General features: G+C 25.6%; 1 protein-coding gene across 2 annotated transcripts; it reads left to right on the plus strand.

Moving 5' to 3' along the window:
• The first annotated feature begins 1,389 nt into the window (after window positions 1-1,389).
• Window positions 1,390-18,302, plus strand: LOC145837245 (tubby-related protein 3-like). 2 transcript variants are annotated; one of them, XM_082945039.1, is made up of 13 exons: window positions 1,390-1,530; window positions 1,770-1,845; window positions 2,242-2,434; window positions 3,260-3,469; window positions 5,568-5,692; window positions 5,804-5,953; window positions 12,223-12,327; window positions 13,155-13,256; window positions 13,833-13,935; window positions 15,263-15,486; window positions 16,403-16,490; window positions 16,962-17,045; window positions 17,468-18,302. In XM_082945039.1, exons 1-13 carry the CDS (start codon window positions 1,508-1,510, stop codon window positions 17,599-17,601), a joined length of 1,617 nt encoding a protein of 538 aa, XP_082801165.1. In that variant the 5' UTR covers window positions 1,390-1,507; the 3' UTR covers window positions 17,602-18,302. The 2 variants fall into 2 exon arrangements, with proteins under 2 accessions (XP_082801165.1, XP_082801166.1); XM_082945040.1 differs by lacking the exon at window positions 5,804-5,953.
• Window positions 18,303-22,471: the final 4,169 nt, after the last annotated feature.

Consider the following 22,471-nt stretch of genomic DNA (forward strand, 5'->3'; position numbering starts at 1 on the left):
ACCATGCAAATGCTATAATTGGTAAAAAGTAACAGTCATTATTCTTTTAAACTGTAACAGTATAACTTGATGATGGAAATAAACCGAGTAAAAATTCATTAACAATGTTTTTGTTAAATATCTTGTATATTTTAAGTGTTTTGGATTGTTCTTAAAATTTTTAAGTTAGTCATAAAAGTTTCTTGTATACTATATTTAACAAAGTTGTGATCAGAATTTGTCTCAAAATTAAAAAGCTAAATTTGAAAAAAAAACTTCTTAAAAAATATTGTACAATGTACATGAAAAAAAACAAACTAATGTGAAGGTACATCAAACTTTCTTAAAATACTTGCATACTTGTAAAATAACAGCTTTGTTTACTTTCAGATGACCAGATTTTGGAAAAGGAAAATTACTTATGATCAAAGTTATTAGATGATACAAGTATCTCACAACTATTTTTACTGAAAAATAAATTTTCTAAAGAAATAGTCAACAGCTGTTTTTTATACGTTTTTATTGATATTTCATCATGATTTTTGTGAATGTGTTTAATGTATTTTGTTGAAACTCAAATGTGGTTTGATTGGTTGCTTTTAAATCTCAAGAAAAAGCAAAATCATTTCTTTTTTTATAATCCTAAAAATAATTTACTAACAATGTTAAAACTTAAGGCTTTGTCAATGAAAAAAAATTAGTGTAATCTTTTATAGATCCCCATACTTTTTTGTTTTAAATAATTTTCAATATTTTAGGTTGAACTTTTGACTAAAATATTTAATTAAAAACTTAACTTAGTTCAATTTTAATAGTGTTAATGTTATTAATAAGTTTCCTATAGCTTGTTTCAATAGGAGTTACATCTAAATTATAATGATTGGTAATTTATGATAAGTGTGTTTGAAACAAGTACTATAAATATAAATATTATGTTTTGATGGTTAAAATGTGTTAGGTTTTTTGCTTTAAATAGTGGCAATCCTGGCACCAATGCATTAAGTGTACTATACAATAAATATTATAAATATAAGCTCTCTTAGCTAGTTGGTTTAAGAAAGCTTGTCTTACACTTGTATAAATATAATAAAGTATATTATAATTAATAAAAAAAAGTTGTTACATTTTCAATACATTTTTCGATTGTTTTTACTTTAGTTTTAATAGATATGACCTTAAGTTATTGAAATTTTATTATCTATTTTGAGGCATTTAAAAACTATTTTATTTGGTGCACCATATACTTGAAGCTAATTCAAGATGACCTACATTGTTATTGTTCAGAAAATTTACTGATAAATTTGTCTAATGTTAAGTTTAAAATCTTGTTCTATTTTAAGCTATAAACCTAAACTTTTAACTAAGCATAAACACGCTATAAAGATAGATTAATTTTGTTATATACTTTACAGATATTAAAAAGCTTTGTAAGATAAAAATGAACTAAAATTAAGAACTTAACGCAGAGAACTGATCAAAAGAAAAATAACCAAATTTAGCAAATCAAAAAAATTTAACAAAACTTCAAATGTATACGGGATTAAGTAACAGGTAACATGTTTTTGAATTAAAAAAAAATAAATTTCTTTTAAAGAGTATTAAGTAAAATTTTTTATTGACTAACATAGTTTTGCTTGATTTTTAAATATTAACAAATGAGTTAATCAGTGTAAATATGAAGCAAAAACACCTTAAAATGTAGAAATTTTTTATATCTGTTAAAATACTTTGATCAATAACACAGTTGTTAAAACTATTTACAATGTTTAAATTTTTTTTCTACAAAACAGATCAATGGAAAATCACTTAGACAATGGAATGTCTGCAGTAAGCACAAATAATTCAGAACAAAAAAGATTCATCCAGGTAAAAAACATTATTTTCTGTTTTTATCCAACATACCAAGTTTTGTATTAAATTCATATTTTAAATAAAAAAAGTTTTTTTTTTGTATTTTATTACTCACGTTTTGCGCTTTAAACAGTTCTTCAACATCTTTCTATATACTTATTGCATTTTTACTTTAAAGTAAAATACTTTTTTTTAAATTTTAACTCAAACATTTAGCTTAAGTTTTCTAACTCAGTTGAACAAGCTTTTAAGATGTTTGTAAGTTTACAACTTAGTAGTAGTTTTAAAATTTCCATTAGTAAATAGTCATTTTAAAGTATCAAACTTAATTTTTTTAATTTATTTTTTACTACTTTCTCAAAGTACTCAAATTTTGTTTGAACAGTTTTTGAAATGTACAAAAAATTACAGAAAAAACGTGAAGAGAAGCGTATTAGGGACAGGAAGGCAGAATCTGGCATGATACAATCCACAAGACCACCCTCCTCTGCAGGATACAGGCCCAGATCTGCCAAAGCGTCCAAAAAGCCCCAACACATTAACATCATTCCAGGGGTTGACCAACCCAACCGGAACTCAAATGAAAAGTTTAGGGGTCCACATGGTAGGTTATGAAGCAATAAAACATTTTTTCATAATTGGTTAATTATTTATTTAACGTTGGATTAAATAATTTATATATTTAAACAACTTATTTACAAAATAGTTTAATTTTTAAGTGTACTTGAGTTTTTTTGTAGTTTGTGTACATTGATTTTTATTTTATTATATAATTAGTAAAACCAATATTAATATACTCATGGTTAAGTCTTATGTGAAGTTCCTCCTTTTTTTCAATTATTTAAATTTGTCCCGAATTTAAGTAACCTAATGACACAATAAAAAAAAAAGTTTTAACTTATTTCATATACTTTGTCAGTTCATATAAGAATGATTTGTCAAGTAGAAAAATATAAGTGATTTAAAATAATAAATTTAATACATAAGAGAAAATAAAACTCATGTTTAGTTATACTTCTACTATAACCTCTACTACTACCAGTTATGGTCCAAGAGCCATTTTAGTTAAATAATAACTTACAGCCTATAGTGATTAAGAAAAGTTTCTAGTATTTCTTAGAACTTCGCCAATATTTTCAAAACCATTGTAAGTTTTAAATTTTTGCTGTCGTTTTATATGTTTATGAAATCTCTAATGAAACATAATAAAATTAAAAAAAAAGTTTGTTTACTGTCTGCCAATTTTTTTTAAATATTATGTTATTTACACTAGAACTTTATAATGCAAAAGTATATGTGTATAAGTTGTTTATTCAACATCCATAGTTTATAAAATGACTAAATGTACTGATAAAACTGACATAAAAAGTTTCCATTGATTGTTTGTTGTGATTATTACATCACATTTTCTTACTATGACGTCACAAAGGTATCACCAACTACGCGATGGAGCCAGACAACCAACAAGTGAAGATGATCAACGTCACTCCTCGCATAAACTCCATAAACATGCCCTCCTCCGAGGACCACACTTTTGAGCGTCACCCCTCTGTTTTCCATGATAACACTCCTCCAAACAAATCTCCAACCGGACTTCCCCCGCGCAGGTCCTCCACCGAGAACAAATTGGCGAAGATGGGTCAGTTTAGGGGCTTTTGATGGGGTGTTGCCCGTATTTGCTTGCTTGTAGAAAATGTCTGCTTGATTTTTGTCATTATGTCTTTTTAATTGTGATTTTTGTTTGAAATTAGTTTTTATTTATTGCTTTATTCTTAAAAACGTTTCAATAAACATGTTTACAGTATTCTAGTTTTAAGTTTTAATTTAAATAACTATAATTTCATTGTTAAGTAGTTGTTTCTATTAAAATTGAAATGATATTTCAAGTTTTTTTTATACAGTTAAGTTTTTAAACTAAAGTTAAAAAAAGCCGCTTAGCTCTTATATCAAGCACATTAAAGTAATATTAGCTTCATTAGCACATTCAATCAGTATTAATATCACGTAATTTGCTGAAATTTTAATTGAAAACAAATAAATAATTTTTAGAGTATAAAAAATGAAAAACAAATTAAACGTAATTTAACATCCTTTTTAATGAAATGTCGACTTTAAGAAACATGTTAGTAGTACATATCAAATTTAAAGAAGTATGCAATCAACTTATAGCTTACTGAAGTTTTAGAGTGAAACTAGTTCATTTTTTTATTAGAATTAAATAACATTAACTTTATATGCAGTTAGCATTTTAACACTGAACTTGAAAGTCAGTAAATTATTAATTCATAAAGTTATTGTACTCCAAAAGTAAGAATTTTAGTATTTATCTACTTTTGGAGTACAATAACTTTATGAATTAATAATTTACTGACTTTCAAGTTCAGTGTTAAAATGCTAACTGCATATAAAGTTAATGTTATTTAATTCTAATAAAAAAATAAACTAGTTTCACTCTAAAGCTTCAGTAAGCTATAAGTTGATTGCATACTTCTTTAAATTTGGTATGTACTACTTATATACTTCTTAAAGTCGACATTTCATTAAAAAGGATGTTAAATTACGTTTAATTTGTTTTTCATTTTTTATACTCTAAAAATTTATAAACTTAAAATAGTAATAATAGTTAACACACAGAAACATGTGTTAGTGTAATAAAGAAAGAATACTGTTTAACTTGTTGTAAGTATATACTCCAGTGAATTTGTTTCGCTCGGATCTTTGTTAGTAAACGCTTAAATTTATATTTTTGAATAATCAAAATTAGAGTATTGAAAGGTTTTTCATAATTATTTTAAGTTTTAATATATGTGTATATAACATATTGGATGTATAGCACGTCTTAGTAAGTATAGATTGAATAACAAAACAAATAAAATTGTAGCACTAACTCATGGCAACTAATTGTTGAAAAAATAATCTTAAAATTTTTTAATTTACAGCATGTATAAAATCCGTTTTTTTTCATATTTATTTTATGTATGTAATTTCTTTTACCTCTTTTTAACAGCATGTGATTTTTATTTAGAAATCGTTATAAAAAAAAGTTAGAATAGTTTATTAATTATGTAAAAAATTGAGTTTTTACAAGTTTCACACATTAGATTTTTTTAGCATACTTATTCTTTAGTTTTTTAATAGTTATCACACTTTTAACAATGTCTATGTCTGAGAAATTATATTAATAAATGCGTTTTAGTTTAAGTCTAAGTATACTTTATTTAACTAAAATTTTTTTTTAGTAAGCAAGACTACCTAACTTATATGTTGCAGCAGACCATAAACTCTTGATATTGTAGAAAGTTATGTTTTTTATTAAAGCATTTCATATTCACTACATCTCTAAAAAAGAAGTTAAGTCCTTCTGTCGAAGTCTTATGAACAATATATTTGAAAAACGATATAATTGAGCCCTAAATATAATTTAAAACTCATGAAAGTTACTTATTAATTTCTAACAGCTTACTGTTACAACAACCTTATGCTTAAATGTTAACTTTTTGTTTGAAAATATTTTTAATTTATTATTTTTGCATTACAACTAACGTTTATTTTCATATATTTTGTGCTTTCTATTTTATAAATAGTAGTAAAACTGCCTATAATCTCATTTGCTTTAAATACTCCTCTTATTACTATGACACAATAAAAAAACAGCCATTCTCACAGAGTTTTTATTAATAACTTTAATTTTAGAGCTTGTTTCAAACACTAGCATAACAATTTAACTTTTCACGCAGGTATATCTCAGAGTGTCGACTATGACACAACATCGGAGGACGACGACCAGGAAGTGGCTATTAGTCCGAGACCACCAAGCAGCAGACCCGGTACGAGGCAAGGGCAACAACAAATGTCCGAAGAGGTCAGTTGTTTGTCCATTAAACAGCTAAATTAACAATGTAAATGATGAAGTTAGCTGAAAAATCATAGATATTCGTTATAAATAATATTTTTTTTTAAACCTGAATGTCAGGCTGGTCAGGCTTTCCAAACCAGCAATAAAAAAAGGAAAGCACCAGAACCAATACCGAGCACTAAAGTAGCGTTTGACGATAAGGAGGAAACTGTAGAAGAAAATGATAAAACCGAAGACCATGAGGAAAATAACCAGATTGAAGAAATTGTGAGCACTAGATGGAAAAATAGATTAATTATTAGAAAATTGTAGATTAATTGATTAGTTTGGATTGAAGAAAATTATTCTTAGTTTTAATTAAATATTTTCGTAGTTTAATTACCCGTTTAATTATATATAGACTCATTAATGTAATTTGTAAATTAATTGGTAGTTTAAATATATGTAGAGTAATTGATATTTTAGATAGATTTACAGTAGAGTAGATATATAACTGTACAAATCATAATTAATATGCTTAATTTGTAAAAGGAATAAAAATAAGATGGTGTAGTATGCATTAGTTTGAAATGAATAAAGTATTTTTTAAATGGAATGTGCTTTGTTGTCCATTGGTAAAGTAGACAAAAGTATTGTTCTATTAAAATTTGAGGCGTATTTTGATACTTAAAAAGTACAAACTTGAGTAAATAGTTTTATTATTTTTAATAAATGTAAACTCTAAACACAAAAATGAGACAATAATTAAAATATAATCAACCGAAGTTATGACTTAAATTTAAACAGTATGTTAATAAAAATTTTTATTGCCCTGCACTGTATTTTGATGTTTATACATTTCAAAAAGGTGTAGTACTTTATTCTTAAAGTAATATTTTTCAAGTGCAGTAAAGTTTTGAAATATAGTTTTCAGCAGTTATTTTTACAAAAATGTTCAGAAGTTTTAGTTTATGTTGTGTAATTATAGAAAGAAATATAAACTTTATAAAAGTGTTATCAACCAGAGTTAGTTTTGTAGCTACTGATTTTAGAAATCAGATTTAAGTTAAGGTAGCTGATTATGATATAATTTTGACTTATAAAGAACACTTATAAAAAAGTAGAGGAAGTTTAAAAAAAAAAAAGAAGAAAAACAGTTTTTTAGATAATTTGAATTAAACTGTTTAGAGTTCTGAGCCGAATGACGTGTTGCTGTGCGCTGAAGAGGAACAAAATGATGACGTAAACCTCCCCAAGGCCTCAAAAACCCACATAAAACCAGATTCGTCCAAAGAAATGTCCTTGGACAGCTGCTCAGGGTCGTCCGACGAAGAAGACCTGCCCAAGAAGTCCACTTCTCCCAAATGCGCCCCGCCACGGGTCATGCACAACGAGGGTTGGACAGGTTTGGGTCTTGGCCAGGACCATGGTAGTGTGGTTGCGGACACTAGAACTCAGGTGGACCAATTCACCAGGGAAAAGAAGAAAAGTTGTCAGAAAGTTGTTGACACAAGGTTATTTGCTCAAACAGATTTACAGTTTTTATTTAAGAAAGTTAAATTGAAAATTAAATTTGATAAGAGATAGGATATGTTTTAAAATACTTGAAGAAAAGTTAGATAGATACCTGTACTGATGTAAACTAGTTTTGGTTTAGTAAGTTTAAAATAAAGTTTCTGTTGTTGGGTTTTTAAATATTTAATAAAATACAAAGCTCATGGTATTTAAAATTGAAAGTTTAGTTTTAAAATGCTTATCAAGTTTTCGTAACTATTTTAGTTTCTAAAATGAGTTTTACTTTTTCGTTATGAATTTATATTTTGTAAGTTTATATTTAAAAAAATATATTTGGTTAATACATTTAAATAAGTTTGAAAACATAGGGTATTTAGCACACGACAAACTTTAACAATTTTGTCAAACGTAGCCAATATTTTTCTGTTTAGACTTATTTAATTACAATTTTTTCAGAATATGTTAACTTTGATGATACTAAGATCTTAAAAAAAAGGTTTAAACTTAAGTGAACTTTTTAAGTATTAAGTTTAACCTTTCTTTCTTAAAACGGTGTGTTTATGTTTTAGCTATTTAAGTAGTTTGGTCGTGATAAATTATTAATAGAAAAAATTAAACTTTTCTTCGGAAACTTTTGTACACAGACAAAAACTTAACATGCCAAAATTAGAGCACATTACTTAAAAGCTTTTGTTTTACAAATACATCTTTTTTCTACTTACTAATAAGATAATGCAAATAGTTTCCTGAGTGTTATATTTTAATTATAAAAAGTTAAATGTGAGCTATTTATTTTATGTAATCAGATAATTGCAGGAAAATAAACACTATTCATCAAAACTAACTTCATCTTAAATAAAAACCATAAAAACATATGAAGTGTATACACTAAATATTTAATTGTGTTTTCTTTCTAAGAACTATTGATTATGCCCAATGATTTTGGTAAGCAGTAACCATTTAACACGTTAATTAACATGGAAAATGTAAACTAAAAATTTATTCAGTAGCATTCAGAATTTTTTCAAACAAAATATCAGAAAGTTTAATTTATTTTATCAAATTGTACACACTTCAAAAAAATTTTTTTTTTAACTTTTCTCTATCTAATAGGTTCAACTTAAGTTTTTTGTTTACAGTTTTTTAAATATTGTGTGAACGTGAGTTTTATGTTCATAAAGCTACAGTGAAGTTTTGTGTTTTGTCCCAGCAATGATAAATACAAATAAGTTTCATACAATGTTATTTATTATCATTCATTTGTTTAAATCATCAACAGACCAAAAAAACGCAACGTTAGCTTCGCTGAAACCGATCAGATCACCCACATATCCGACCAGATCACCCACATATCCGACCAGATCACCCACATAAGTGCCTTCGACGACGAAGACCTGCAAAAAGACATCGGAATGTGCGACAGGGAAGTAGAAAGGGTGATGAACCAACGCGAAACGAGTCCCTCTAGTGACAAAAACAACAACCCAAGAGGAGAAAAGACAAAAGGGAACTCTTGTGAGTCACCTAGCGTCGAAGACGACTTGAATGGCCGCGTGGTGGCGTGCCTGAGAGAGATGAAGATGAACATGTGCCGGATCAAGGCGCGGATCTTCGTGCGCAACTTCGAGCAGACGCAGGTGGATCTGCGGAAGGTCAAGCAGAAGCTCGAGGAGATCTACCAGGAGAAGTTCGCGGGGAAGGGGAGCGAAGAAGTGGCCGATCAGGTGAAGAAGGCGCTGCTGAAGATCGCCGAAAAGGAGAAGGCCGCCGCGGAGATCGTGAAGAAGCACGGAGCTCTGTTGGAAGACGCAAAGAACTTAACAGATTCGGAGCGCGCCACTCGCAACTACTGCGACTGGAACCAGCTGTCGAGCCAGTGCTTCTACCTGAACTCGATCATGCTCAAGGGTCACAGCATGGCTGGCACGAGGAGCAAGAGAGACCTCGATGAAGACACAAGATCCTTTGTTAGTAGTTTTGGATACAGGGCCGCCAAGAGTATCGTTCAGACCGTCCTTAATGAAGACATGTCCGTCTCTCTGATCATCAATAAAATTGACAAGCTGCTTGAGGAAGCTAAGCATCTTAAGGAGACAAAGTTTGAGGTTAGATTTAGTTGGCAGCTACAGATTAAAAGTTGTTTAAGCTTTTTTTATAAGTGTTTAGAATGTATGTAAGTTAGCTTGTCTTAACATTAGTTTTTTTTAGAACGATTTATTTAGGTGTAGAACTAAGTAATAAATAAACAAAAATCAAAACTTAGTTTGCTTAAAATTTGAATCTTTAAAACTAATAAGTGGTTTGCTTTGGTTGAGTTAACGTTAATAGTATAATACTTTTTAAGCTTCGATTTGAGTTAGAATGTTTCATAAATTTTTATGTCTTGGTATTTAGAAGTTAGTGATATCTTAGTTAAAGTTGATAGTAAAGAATTACTTTAAAAAGGGAACAAATAAAACCAACAATAATTAACATTTATTAGATTGTTAATTAGTTCAGTTTGAGAAAGGTCTAATTTGAAGGTTTTAGTTTTTATCTTCACAGTATACTAACTTGTAAAACTAAGTTCCTTAGCGAACAGCTTTACGTCAGGTTACGATTTGAAACTTATGTAAATATATATGCTTATGTCATTTTTGCTTACTGTTTATTGTTATATTGAGAAAGTTTGTTAAGTTCAACATCATAAAATGTTTGTTTTTATGACTAAAACACAAGATTGTTTGTTCAGCTATTGTTAGCAACTAACAAGTCAAGTCATGTTTGTAAAAATAAGTTTTGATTTATATTGGGCAGAATTTACCGTATCTAAAGTAGGTCGGCATGAAATAAAAGTTTTGGTTTGTTATTTTGACTTCTTTACGGTTAAATTTAGACAAAGTTATGTATATCTGTGATCACTTATTTATATTCAAGCTGAAGCATTTTTCGTAGTCGTTATATACATAAAACTTTAGGTTTTGTGAATAAACTGAATGTCGATCTGATCTACTTTTGAAGGCAAATTAAACAGTTATTTCAGATTAAACGTTGTGCTCTTTTCAAACTTTATTTATTGCTTTACAAACATTCTGATAGCTTCAAAACAATAATAGTAATTATTTTTAAGCACTCAAAATGGTAAATTTTTATTTAAAGTATTTATTTTTTTAATTGTTGCGGTAACAATATTGATTGGTTTCAAGTGAATATGACAATATTACGTGATTTCTAAATAAAATAAAGATAGTAAATAAAAAACATGTTTAACATACTTCAACGTTTAAATTTATTTGCTCCTTGAAGCAGGCTATAAGTTTTTATTAAAAAAAATCTAATTCATCATATTTAAGCTGACTTTTTTTTTTGGATAGTTTATAATTTAAAATTTAAGTTTTTAGAATATCTTCCACCTAAATGTTTTAAATGTTTAAATAGCTAACAAAACATACAACAATTAAAATTATTCAACTACTAAAATAAGTAAGTTTAAGTACAGTACATGGTCGTTTTTTCAATGTTTTTAGATATACTGTAAATTTAGTTTATTAGAAGTCAAAATAAAAACATTATAACTTTAAAAACTGTCCGTTAATTATTAAATAAAATTCGATAATAAAAAGTGAAAAAAACTGTTAAAGAAAAAAGTAATTATAACATACTTAATACTTATTTCATCTAATCTAAGCTATTTTTTGGTTTTGTTTATGGTTTTAACTTGAACCAAAAGATAAATTCTTGAACTTTTTAAAATACCTTATTGTAAATATTACTTGTATTTTATTGCGTAAACCTTTTACGTGTTTGTTTGATTGTTTAAACTAAGTTTTGTTATACAATCGTTGCGTACATTAATATTTTTGCTTAAATTAATTAATTATATTTTGTTTAAAAGTGTGCTAGTATTTTCTAATAAACCGTAAAGTAATATTATTTTCATTTTTTACATCAACTTTCAGTTGCGTAAGTTCAATTAAAATTTTATGAGTTTTTCCTTTGTACGTTATTTCGCGAAATTAGAGTAAATTCTAAGAAATTTTGCAAATTAAAACAAACCTTTCTGCGCTGAATTATTTAAATTAATTTTTAAAAGGTTTAAAATACGTGTTTATATTTGTTGTTGTTAGTTAGGGTGGTTCTATAGAAATAACAAGGGCTCTTAGGGATAAGTGTCTTTTGTTCGACTTGAAATTTATAAGTGCAAGTCTTTGTCTGACTAATATTTTGTCTTCAACTAATTTTTAAGCGTCTTATTTGAAAAGAGAAATTTGGAATTTTAATACAAAATATTTCCTCAAAATAATTAGCAATTTGAATTTTTAATGACTAAAGTTCAACTTTCTTTGATAAATAAAAGTTGTAGTTTTTTTTTTATAGTGTTCACTTATTTTTTAATTTAAATATTGCATGTAGTTTAGTTTTACTTGAAGTATTATTTATTATACAATATAAGTCGTCTACATTTAAAATTAATTTTTAACAAAACAAAAAATCGTTAAAAAAATTATTCAAACTATGTTTTTTAACAAAAAAATCAATGTCATTCTTATATTAAAATATGAACAAGCAATTTTAAAATTACATTTTTTAAACTATGTACTAGTGTGATATTTTTGAATTTGAAATAGTTTTAACTTGTTTAAGCACATATCTCCTTTACAAAATAATCAATAAAAGTTGCATATCGGAACAAATCACTACTTAAGTATCATACATTATTAATATTTTGTAGTTTAGTGCTCTCATTAGAATATCTTTTCATGTTTATTGATTAGTTTTCACTCATAATTAAATGCACAAAAAAGTTTTTTAATTAACTTTCAACTTGCATTTATTTGTGCTTATAGAAAATTTTTATAATTTTTGAAATATTTTTGTGAGCAAAATAACTAAGCTTTGTTTACATTTAAGCAAGTTAAATATTTTTTGGCTCATTATTTTAGAAAATAAAAATAACGCTTAAACATTTTAATTTTATTTTTGATTTATCATGTTTAAGTATTTTAATGTAATTATAAAAACTCAACAAGTTGAAAACACTTTAAAACTTTTAATTCTCTTAGGAAAAGTTAGGAAGACCGGGCAGTAGCGGTGGAAACCCAGGAAACATTTCTCCAGGAATTGATACCGCAAACCTGGAACTTTTCTGCACAAAACCCGCCCCTCAGGTATTTTTTGATGTTGAAATTAATAATATTGTTTTATCTTAACTTTTTTTTATATAAAATTATGGTCATTAAACTTAAATACATTATTTTTACAATCGGTTTGTGTTTTTGTTTTCCAATAATCATTCAAAAATAATAAGGTATAAGTTTGAATTAAATAATTATAAAGCAACTCTTTTTTATTTATTTTAAGTATAAGCAAAAATTTACTTGCATTTTATAAGATGATGTATAAAACTATGGTCCGCTTTTTTTTAATTGAAAATCACTGGTTTATTATTACATTTTGAATTTTTACAAACTGTTAAGTTAACCAAATAATTTTAAAGTTAAAACATTTTTACAGAAACAAAAGCGTTTAAAAATTAACACGTTACATTTTGATTAAATATTTACGAAGATAATTGTCTTTTTCCTGTAACAATGAATGATTTATTGAATATTTTTAAAAGTTTTGCTTTTTTACTTTTAAAAACTTTTTTTAAACCGATTATGGAGTTAGTAAACAAAGAAAATTACTGTTTTCTGCTTGAATTTTAAATTTACACTTATTTCTTTTCATAGCGTAAGCGTTAAATTGTAAACCGGTTGTATATAGCTTATTATTACAAATGTTAAGGAATATTTTACTCTAAAATTTTTTGATTTTATTTAAATAAACTTGAACTCAAGTGCGAAATACATGTGTTAAAATAACTAATGAGATTTAAACATTATTAATAGTGTAAATAGACTATTTTTATATTTTCATAGTTTACAGGACTAAGTTAGATGAATCTAGTTTAAAAAAATACGATTTTTTATCTAATATTATTATAATATAATAGGGATTCACGATGAAATGTAGAGTAACCAGAGATAAGAAGGGTTTAGACAGGCACGCCTATCCTACTTATTTCTTACATCTAGAAAGAGACGACGGTAAAAAGGTGATTTGATTATTTTGAATTGTTCTTGTATTCTTGAATTAAAAAAATATGCAGTAAAAAATATCAACTTTTTAGACCTTTTTGTTTTACAATAATTTTACTTAATCTTTTTTGAAGTTCACTTTTTATGTTGTCTGTTTTTCTTTTAACATAACAATACTTAAGTTTTATTATGCTTAAAAACACACTGATAGGGTTATATGTATTATAAAGAAAAAAGTTTTTAGTTATACAATTAACAACTTAAAGCTTGTGTTGTTTTCTTAAAAGCTTATAATTTGTTTAGCTTTTACATAATTGTACTGATGTGTTCAAACAACTTATAAAATTCAAACCGGTTTATATGAAAAGGGCTTGTCTTTATTATTAGCATGTTTTTATAATAACAGTTTATAACATTAAACTTATTATGTTTTTTGTTACATAAGTTAATTTACCACATACAAATGCTTTTATTGCTACGGTTATTTAAATTCCTTTGAAATTTCTAACTTAGTTTTCCGTTGAAAAAACTTTGGTTTTATTTTTTCAAAAATTAAATTTATATTTGTTTAAAGAATTATTATATGATTACAGATATTCTTGTTAGCCGGTCGCAAGCGTAAGAAATCAAAAACTTCGAATTATTTAATTAGTGTCGACGCCACTGATCTTTCAAGAAATGGAGAATCTTTTATTGGTTAGTTTTTTTCATTAGTAGCATAAGTTATCTTATTTAATATACAAGTTATTTTAAATAAAAAGAAAGGTAATTCTTAGATTATTAGGTATAAACAATTAGTATAAACGTTTTACAAATTAAAACTTTTTTTTTAATTGTTTTATTTTGATTTATTCAAAATTTATATATAGCGTACAGAATAACCTATTTTTAGGAAAAACATTGTATAATACTTGGTACATTTTTTTGAATAAATAAGAAATCATCGGTGCATATCAAAAATTTTGTGGTTTCGACAAATTTGTTGAAAAATATTTGTGCATAAGTGCATGTTTTGTAAACCTAACCTTATTATATAAATTCTCTCTATTTGTATTTTGTTAAGCAACAAAAAAAAATCATGTAATGTATATTATATCGAAGCTATTTGCTTGAATAAATATAATTATTAAAAATGACCTTTTTTTTTGAAATAACTAGTATTTATTTACGTTAAAGTTTTATTTTGTATTAACACATTTACAAAATTCATAGAACACTTTTAAAGTATATAATATCAAGTATTAATTTTTAGTATAAAAAAAAGATAAAACGTAAGAATTTTTAACTTATTTCATAAAAGCTCTCATATATTTGTTTTTTTATTTTTTATGATAATGTATAGCTACGAACCATTACCAATGTATTATGTTAAAAGTAGTTTTAAAATCTGTATTAATACATGGTATTTTTAAAATGTCATAGTATTTTTTTAATATAAATTATAAACATACATGATTAATTATTCAAGATTTTTATTTGCAAAACTTAGTTTCACTTGCAATAAAAATCTTGAATAATTAATCCTGTACATTTGTCTCTTTATTTTTAAGTTGAGAACTATTTTTGTTCAGTTAAGAACCTCTAACATAAATCTAATATATAAATTATAAGAAAAACTAATTGACTAACTATAGACTAACAAATTGTTTATATAATAGTTTAGTAATATATGTTGCTTTTTAAGATTACTTATGTTTATTTATACTTTTTAAGTATTTTGTGAGTAGGATTTATTCTATTTCAAATAAACTAGTGATAAAAAACTGTTGATTTTGTAATTTTGATAGTATTATTAGAACTACAATTAACTTTGATGATTTTTTTAGAGTTATAGAAGTTTATTTCTATTTTAACCAGAAATATTTTTAAAAACATTTTAAAGATTTTTTTTGAATTTAAACAATTTCACTAGAAATGTAAAGCTCAATTATTATTTTATGTAAGTAAAAATTGTACAGCAGATATTTTGGTGTATGTTTACAGAGATATCAAAAGAACAGTTCAAATAATATTTAATCCACAGGAAAATTGAGGTCCAACGTGATAGGTACCAAGTTCACGGTGTACAACAGCGGAGTAAAGTACGGAAAAAGCGGCCTGAAACAGGACCGGTCCAACCAACGGGAAGAACTGGCCCTCATATGCTACGACACCAACGTCCTGGGATTCAAGGGGCCGCGAAAGATGACCGTCGTCATACCTGGCATGAATAGTGACCACGAGAGGGTGCCCTTCGTCCCAAATCATGTTTGTTTTAAATTAAATGTTTAAGTAGGCCTTTGTAAATTATGGACCAAAAGTTACATATTTCAAGGGTTTACACTCTCCTCATTCTAAATCAGACAGTGTTTTATTTCAAAATGATTTAGTTTTTCTAAGAGAAAAGTCAGGCTTTTTTTCAAATTAACTAATATCATTTTATAGTCTGTATAAAAACTTCATTAATTACTAAAGTTTTAGCTGTTGCTTTCACACTTTATCTTCTAAATGACTGTTATTATTTTTTTATAAACTTTTAGTTTAAGGTATTTATAGGTTTCTATGAAAGGTTTTTAATATATTCAAAAAATATATTTTTACTTTGAAGGATGTCAATCCTATGGTATATTTTTAACATCTTATATTGCTTAAAAACGAAAACAAAATCAGTAAGAAATTTTTTACAAACCGTTTTTTAAATCTTAAAGTTCAAAATTTGAAACTTTCCTTAAAGTTTCCAACAAATTACTTGCCCCTTCTTATTTAATATGTTTCTGTTAATTTGACTTGTTCCAGTCTAGACTGGAATTTTTATGGATTATATGGTGTTAAATGGGCTGTAATTTATATGGAAATAACTTATATTTTCAACTCGTTTTTAAATGAATGCTAAACTTTTTTAAGCAGAAGTTTAAAAATTATGTTTAAAAGCTCTAAAAACTATCTTTTATTCAAGTCAATAGGCATGGTTTGAGTTATTTTTTAACTAAAATATTATAAGTTGACTTGCTTAAAAACTAAATTTTAAAAAGAATAAAAAAAAGGATCTTATTTTTACTTACATTTTTCCGCATAAAAATATTCGTTTAGCATTATAAGTTTACAATCAAGCTATTACTATATTTTGAAGTTTTTTTAACTTACTTAATTTTAACAAATAATTGTTTATTTATTTTTTATAAAGGACAAAGAAACAATACAATCAAAATGGCAAGGCAAAAGAATGGACAATTTAATTGAACTTTCTAATAAAACACCTATTTGGAATGATGGTAAGAAATTATTACAAATAAAAGCAAGAAACATATTTCACACTTACTAAACTTTTTCTTTATTAGTGGTATAAGTAGTTTTAAATGTTTCTGTTTGTTAAGAAAAATTTATTTTAATCACTGACAAACTCTTTTAGTAGACACAGTTTGCCAAAATAACTTTTGAAAAAATAAAAAGTATATTTCGATTGTAATAACCACTAATTAAATAGTATATATATTAAGAGTTCTTGATTTTCATACCCCCGTTGAAGTGTGTTAACCCGTTAACACACAAAAACATGTGTTAGTGTAATAAAAAGAATACTATTTAATTTCTTATCATTATATAACCCAGTGAACTTGTTTCGCTCGGATCTTTGTTAACAAACGCTTAAGTTTATATTTTATAATAACTATTTTAGTTTTAATTATTTTTTTCTTTAGTTTTCAAATTTTAAAAAAGAAAATTAATTTTTATAATTTAAACAGACACGCAGTCATATGTACTAAACTTCAAAGGTAGAGTAACTCAAGCTTCAGTTAAAAACTTCCAAATCGTTCATCAGAGTGACCGTTAGTATTATTAATTGTATTTAAAAAAAAAACAATAAATCACTAAAAATCTTATACATAAATAGAAAAGTAGCAGAATCTTGAAAAACTGTGAGCAGGTATATTTTTTATAGGATTTCTAAGTTTCAATTAAAAAATTAATCAGGATTTTAATTTAATTCTCTTACTTGTTCTTATGAAAATCACACAAACCTTTAAGATTACAAAGATTAAACAAATAATATATCACTAGGTTAGCCATTTATTTAAAATAATCAAAGTACAATCACCAACATCTGGCTACATAGTGAAGCAGGTTATTATGTAAAAAAAACTACTTTCCAATGTTACTTTTTTGGAACCTATTATGATTTAGTAGTGAGCAAAGCTAACCTTGCAATCTAAGGGCTAAAATAATTTAATTAAAATACAATTCCCAACAGCTGACTACATCGTGATGCAATTCGGAAGAGTTGCCGATGACGTATTCACTGTTGATTACAATTATCCAATGAACGCGGTGCAAGCCTTCGCCATCGCCCTATCAAGCTTCGACAGCAAGTTAGCTTGCGAGTGAACAAAAAAAAAACATTTATTTACTTCAAAAAAGTTCTTCTATTTCAGTTGATAACGGCACATGTTCTAATGCATGCAAAAAACATTTAAGATGATTTATTTATTTTTATTAGCGTAAAAGGCCTCTATTTTGTATCTGTGTTCTATTTCCACAAAAGCAATTGACTGTTTATGTTTCGTGTTTTTTTTTTGTAAAATAGACTGTATGTTTTGTTAAAAGTCAAACTAATTTAAATATGTTCACTTTTGCACCTTCAAATATTTTATACCCAAATTCATCACATTTTTATATTTGTTATTTTTTCAAACACCTTTTAGCACGAAACGGCATGACATTTAATCAATTTTTGTTTTCAACTCAAATTTTCATTCAGTTTTGACAACAATAAAAACAAGTTCAATATATTTTAATATTTCAAATCTCACTGGTTTATATGTTTTTATTTAATTCAACTTCAAACGCACAGCTGCTTAATAGCAATTATTTTTATTTGAATTTTATGTTTATTTAATTGTTTTTTTTAGTTCTTCAGCTCTATGGTGCGTTATTTTAATTTTCACTGTGCATTTTGTTAATATTATTTTTTATACATAATTTTATTATTACTAACAGCTTTGAATCTCAATTTTTTGTTGTGTAAAATTATTGGTGCACGTTATTTTATTTAGCATGTTTTTATACTTTTAGTAATATTTTTTTTACTATAACTTCAACATAACACCAAGCATTAACCTTTTTTAAACTTTGATGTAAAAGGTTTTTTTCTTAAGTAAAACTTTTTTTAAGTTTTTCCTAACAGCTTTATGCTCTTGAAGTATTTGCTTTTTATTAAAAATACATAACAAAAATATTGTTAAATTATTTCATTTTGTAATCTAAAAAAAATAAGATTAAGTAAATAAAAATGTCTTTTAACTGAAATATTATTGTTATCACATTTTGTTTAAGTTCTTTAGTAAAATCAATTTGTAATACATTAAGCTTAAAAAAGTTCTTTAAGTAAATATATTTAAACTTTAGGTACTACTTTAGTTTTACAAATAACTTTATTCATAACTTTATTTTTTGAGAAAAGTTAAAATAACTAGTTCAATATTTCAAAATTTAATTTAATTTATTAAAAAAGAAACAACTTTTCTTTTTTTTTAATTACATTTTTAGTTTAACACATGTTCATAAAAGTTCTGCTATTAATATAAATAAACACACTTCTACAATTCACATATAATAAACACATATAAGTATTATTTTATAAAAAAACATAAGGTTTAACCAAAAAAAAAAAACGATTAGATACATAACTGAAATGGAAATATGTAAAAATTTTAAGTGTCTGTTTTTTACTACAAATTTTTAAGTTTAAACTTGTTCTATTAGTTAGCTAATATACCTTCTAAAAATTATTAAGTATTACAGTAAGCAAAAAATAAGTTTAAAATTGTGGTTTTAAACAACAAAAATTTACAGTTATAATTATATAACTTGATTAGTGGTAAATAAAGTTCTGAAAACGAATTTATATTTACCGTTAAATAAATCTTTCAACTGTAAAGACAATTAGTTGGAGAAAAAAAAAATTATTTCGTTTAAAAAATTTCTTCAACATATCACTACAAACAAAAATAAAATTCTAATGTACAAAACTAATTGACTTTTTAACAGTAGTGTTAAATTTTTTATTTCTACTTTACCATATTTATTTGTAAAATCTATTTCATTACTTAAATAAAAATTTGGCTGATAAGTTTTATTAAGCTTTATAAACATGGTCTAATCTTAAAAACTTGAAATGTTTAAAAGTAGTATTATTAGTAAGCTACTAAAATTTATTTATTTTAGTTGATAATATCTCTAGTTTATATTCAACTAGTTATGTATACTAATCTTAAAACTATCTTTATATCATAGTTACATATAGCAGTAACAAAATGTTAAACAGTTCTTTCAAAAGTACTGTAAAACAATTTAAAATAGTTAGTACACAGTAATAGTTATGTTTAGAATACACTTTATATTATTAACACTATTTCTTAAATAAAGAAAACATTTGTCTCATTAAAAAAATCACACAAAATTAACACAAAACTTTATTTTGTAGTAAAGCATATTATAGTCCTATATAAGTAAAAGAAAACATCGGCGAAAATCTAACAGAGCCTTAAGACTGGACTTACATATGCCGTGAGACAAGCTCAAGTTGACTTGAAATGTTGAAAACTGCAAGTTTTTTGGTTGCAATTAAAAGTTTCAAAAAAACTCAATCCCGGTCTCAGTTTATTAAAGACTTGTGGTCTGATAATCGAAGTAATATGATTAAAACATTAACTTAGTCCTATATGAGTGGGTATAGTTTCACAAATGTAAAACTTAAGGTTACTCAAAAGTTGTTATATTTATGAATTAAAATGTCTGTTTTTTTTTCGTGTTATTACGGTTTAAGTATAATTGTAAAAACTAGTCTACTAAATTTTTAGATTTAACGTACAAAAACTAAACTCAGTTAATTTCCAATGAAATAAATGTGAACATCAAACAACACTTCGTAAAAATTTTGTACGTTTTTTAAAATTTTAAGTTCAAGAAAAAACAAAGCCATTAACCCAGGAAGATTTTTTAAGAAAGAATAAAAATCATGTGTTGAAAAGTTTGGTTTTACAAAGAAAATATAGTTTAGTTGTATAAACTAAATTTATTAAGGCTTACTTTAAGCTATAAATAAGTCGAAAATTATGAATTTATACAGTTAATTTTGCTTCTTTTTTTTATATATCACCGAAAACTTTTGTACAACTGATCCAATAGACACTGGAAGTTTAAATTAGTGTAGAAACAATTTACTAAAAACAGCTGTGATTAAGGTTATTTACTAAAATATCTACCTGTTATAAATTCTAACGTCTGTTTATTACTAACATAAAATAATAGTTTTTTCAATTTCTTAAGTGAACTTATGATAAACTAATAAAACCGAAAGACATTTATGCAACCAAGTAAATAATAGTGAAAAAAGTATATTATGACTTAGTACTTCAAAACTGTGCATTAAACCAAATTTGTAAAGGCTTGAACAGGGTCGGCAGGCTGTGGAGGTACTCGGGGGCCAAATTTCGAATTTGAAACATGTTCGGGGCCGCAGTTTTAGTTTTAGTCAGACATTGAAAATTATTTAGTTTTAATCAGTCTAACACTTGTTTAAATTATATATGCATATAGGGCTTATTATTAATATATAAGGTTGCGATTTTTGTCTTAATGAACTCACTATCTGTCAAATTAGCTATTAATTTCATACTTAGTAATTCAACTACTTAACTATCACCTACTAGCACGAAGCAAACGAGCTTAGATTGTATTTTTAGGTCTTTTTTTTTCAATTGTCCTTATCAATCTCTTTTTAAAACTTAAATATACTCCTTACTTAATGTTTAATAACTTGATAAAACTTAAGTCTTTCAAAATAAAAAACTAAAATAAAAATAAAAAATCATTTGTATTATAAAAAGTTAGGTTAATAAGTATATACTAAAAAATTTGATAAAAGTTGTTTAAAAACTTTAAGAGAAGATAGATTTTAATAAAATAGTCTTTTTTCGCCTTTTTAATTTGGTCTTTCAATAACCTATTGAGCTCTCCGACTTTGTACCCTGATATGTCAAACACTAATTTAAATTTTACAAAACGGTAAAAGGTAACTCTTAGCTAAGCTAAAGTTCTGTAAAATAAGATCAACAAATAAAAAAGTGCTTCCTCCCCTATCGCCTTAATATTCATTACAATTATAATACATTTTTTATACTTTTTTATACTTAAAAAAAGTAAAATAATTGATTTATGTTATTATTTCACTATAATGATGTTTTATCATTTAATTTAACTTTTTTCAAATCAATCATTAAATGCTGGAAAAAGTTATTTGATGAAAACCTACAAATAAGTTAATTGTCAACAAAATACTTAGTGTGATTAAAGAAGTACCTTTTTATTTAAATACTGTGCAAAGGTTAAGATTACATTAGAAACTACTTAAATGTGCATTAAAAAAAATGTTCGATGAGTACTAATTTAATAACTTAAAAAATCTAAGAATAGCCCAAGATGAAAAGTATTTTGACAGAAACTTTAGATCAATAGAAGCAGGAAAGATCCTAATGTTTCTACTGTGAAGAAAAACTCATAACTTTACAATCTGTCTTTTTAAGTTTAAGCGGTAAAAATATTAAGTTCCGCATGCGGTCTGTATGCCACGTGTTGCCGACCCCTGGGCTAGAATATTTTTATATAATAATGATATTTTTGTATGTAAAAGTAAATCCAAATGAAATGAATATTGAAACAAACACTTTACCAATATAAAATTTAAATCAATAACTATTTTAGTAAGGAACTGTTTGATATAAGTTAATGTTAATAGATAGTTACTGTTATTGATGAAATAAGGATAAAAGAATTTTCCCAAATAATACTTAAAGCACTTAAAACTTTTTTATAGTTATAGATCTTCAATATCAGAAAATTTAGTTAAAAATCCAATTTGTGGAAAAAATTATAATGAAACGAAATTTAAAATGTTAAGAAGTTGTAACAATATTTCGACCTGGTCAAAATTGAAGACATATACATCCATTAGAAAAAAACCAAAGCTATGTAAGCAGAAATATTTTTATTATTCATTATCCTTGTTTAGTTGAATAGTTCTCTCTAATATCTTATTTAGAATTTTAATTACTTTCCTGTTTTGTTTTTTGCTTGTTTAACTATTTTCTGATGTAATTATAAGGCTACATAAATATAAAGTTTTCTTTATTTTATTTCAATCGTACCACACTGATAGAAATTTGTTGAAATATTTTTGTGTTGAATAAAATACTAT

This window comes from Thalia democratica, chromosome 5 (assembly GCF_965202585.1).
Source record: "Thalia democratica chromosome 5, ktThaDemo2.hap1.1, whole genome shotgun sequence".
Lineage (NCBI taxonomy): Eukaryota > Metazoa > Chordata > Thaliacea > Salpida > Salpidae > Thalia > Thalia democratica.

What these genes read in the sequence shown, in the direction of transcription:
- LOC145837245 (XM_082945039.1), top strand. Translation starts at nt 1,508, where the DNA reads ATGTATACGGGATTAAGTAACAG. An exon ending in AAAGTTTAGGGGTCCACATG is followed by an intron (nt 2,435 to 3,259) that starts GTAGGTTATGAA and finishes GACGTCACAAAG; the next exon opens with GTATCACCAACTACGCGATG. An exon ending in AAAGAGACGACGGTAAAAAG is followed by an intron (nt 13,257 to 13,832) that starts GTGATTTGATTA and finishes ATATGATTACAG; the next exon opens with ATATTCTTGTTAGCCGGTCG.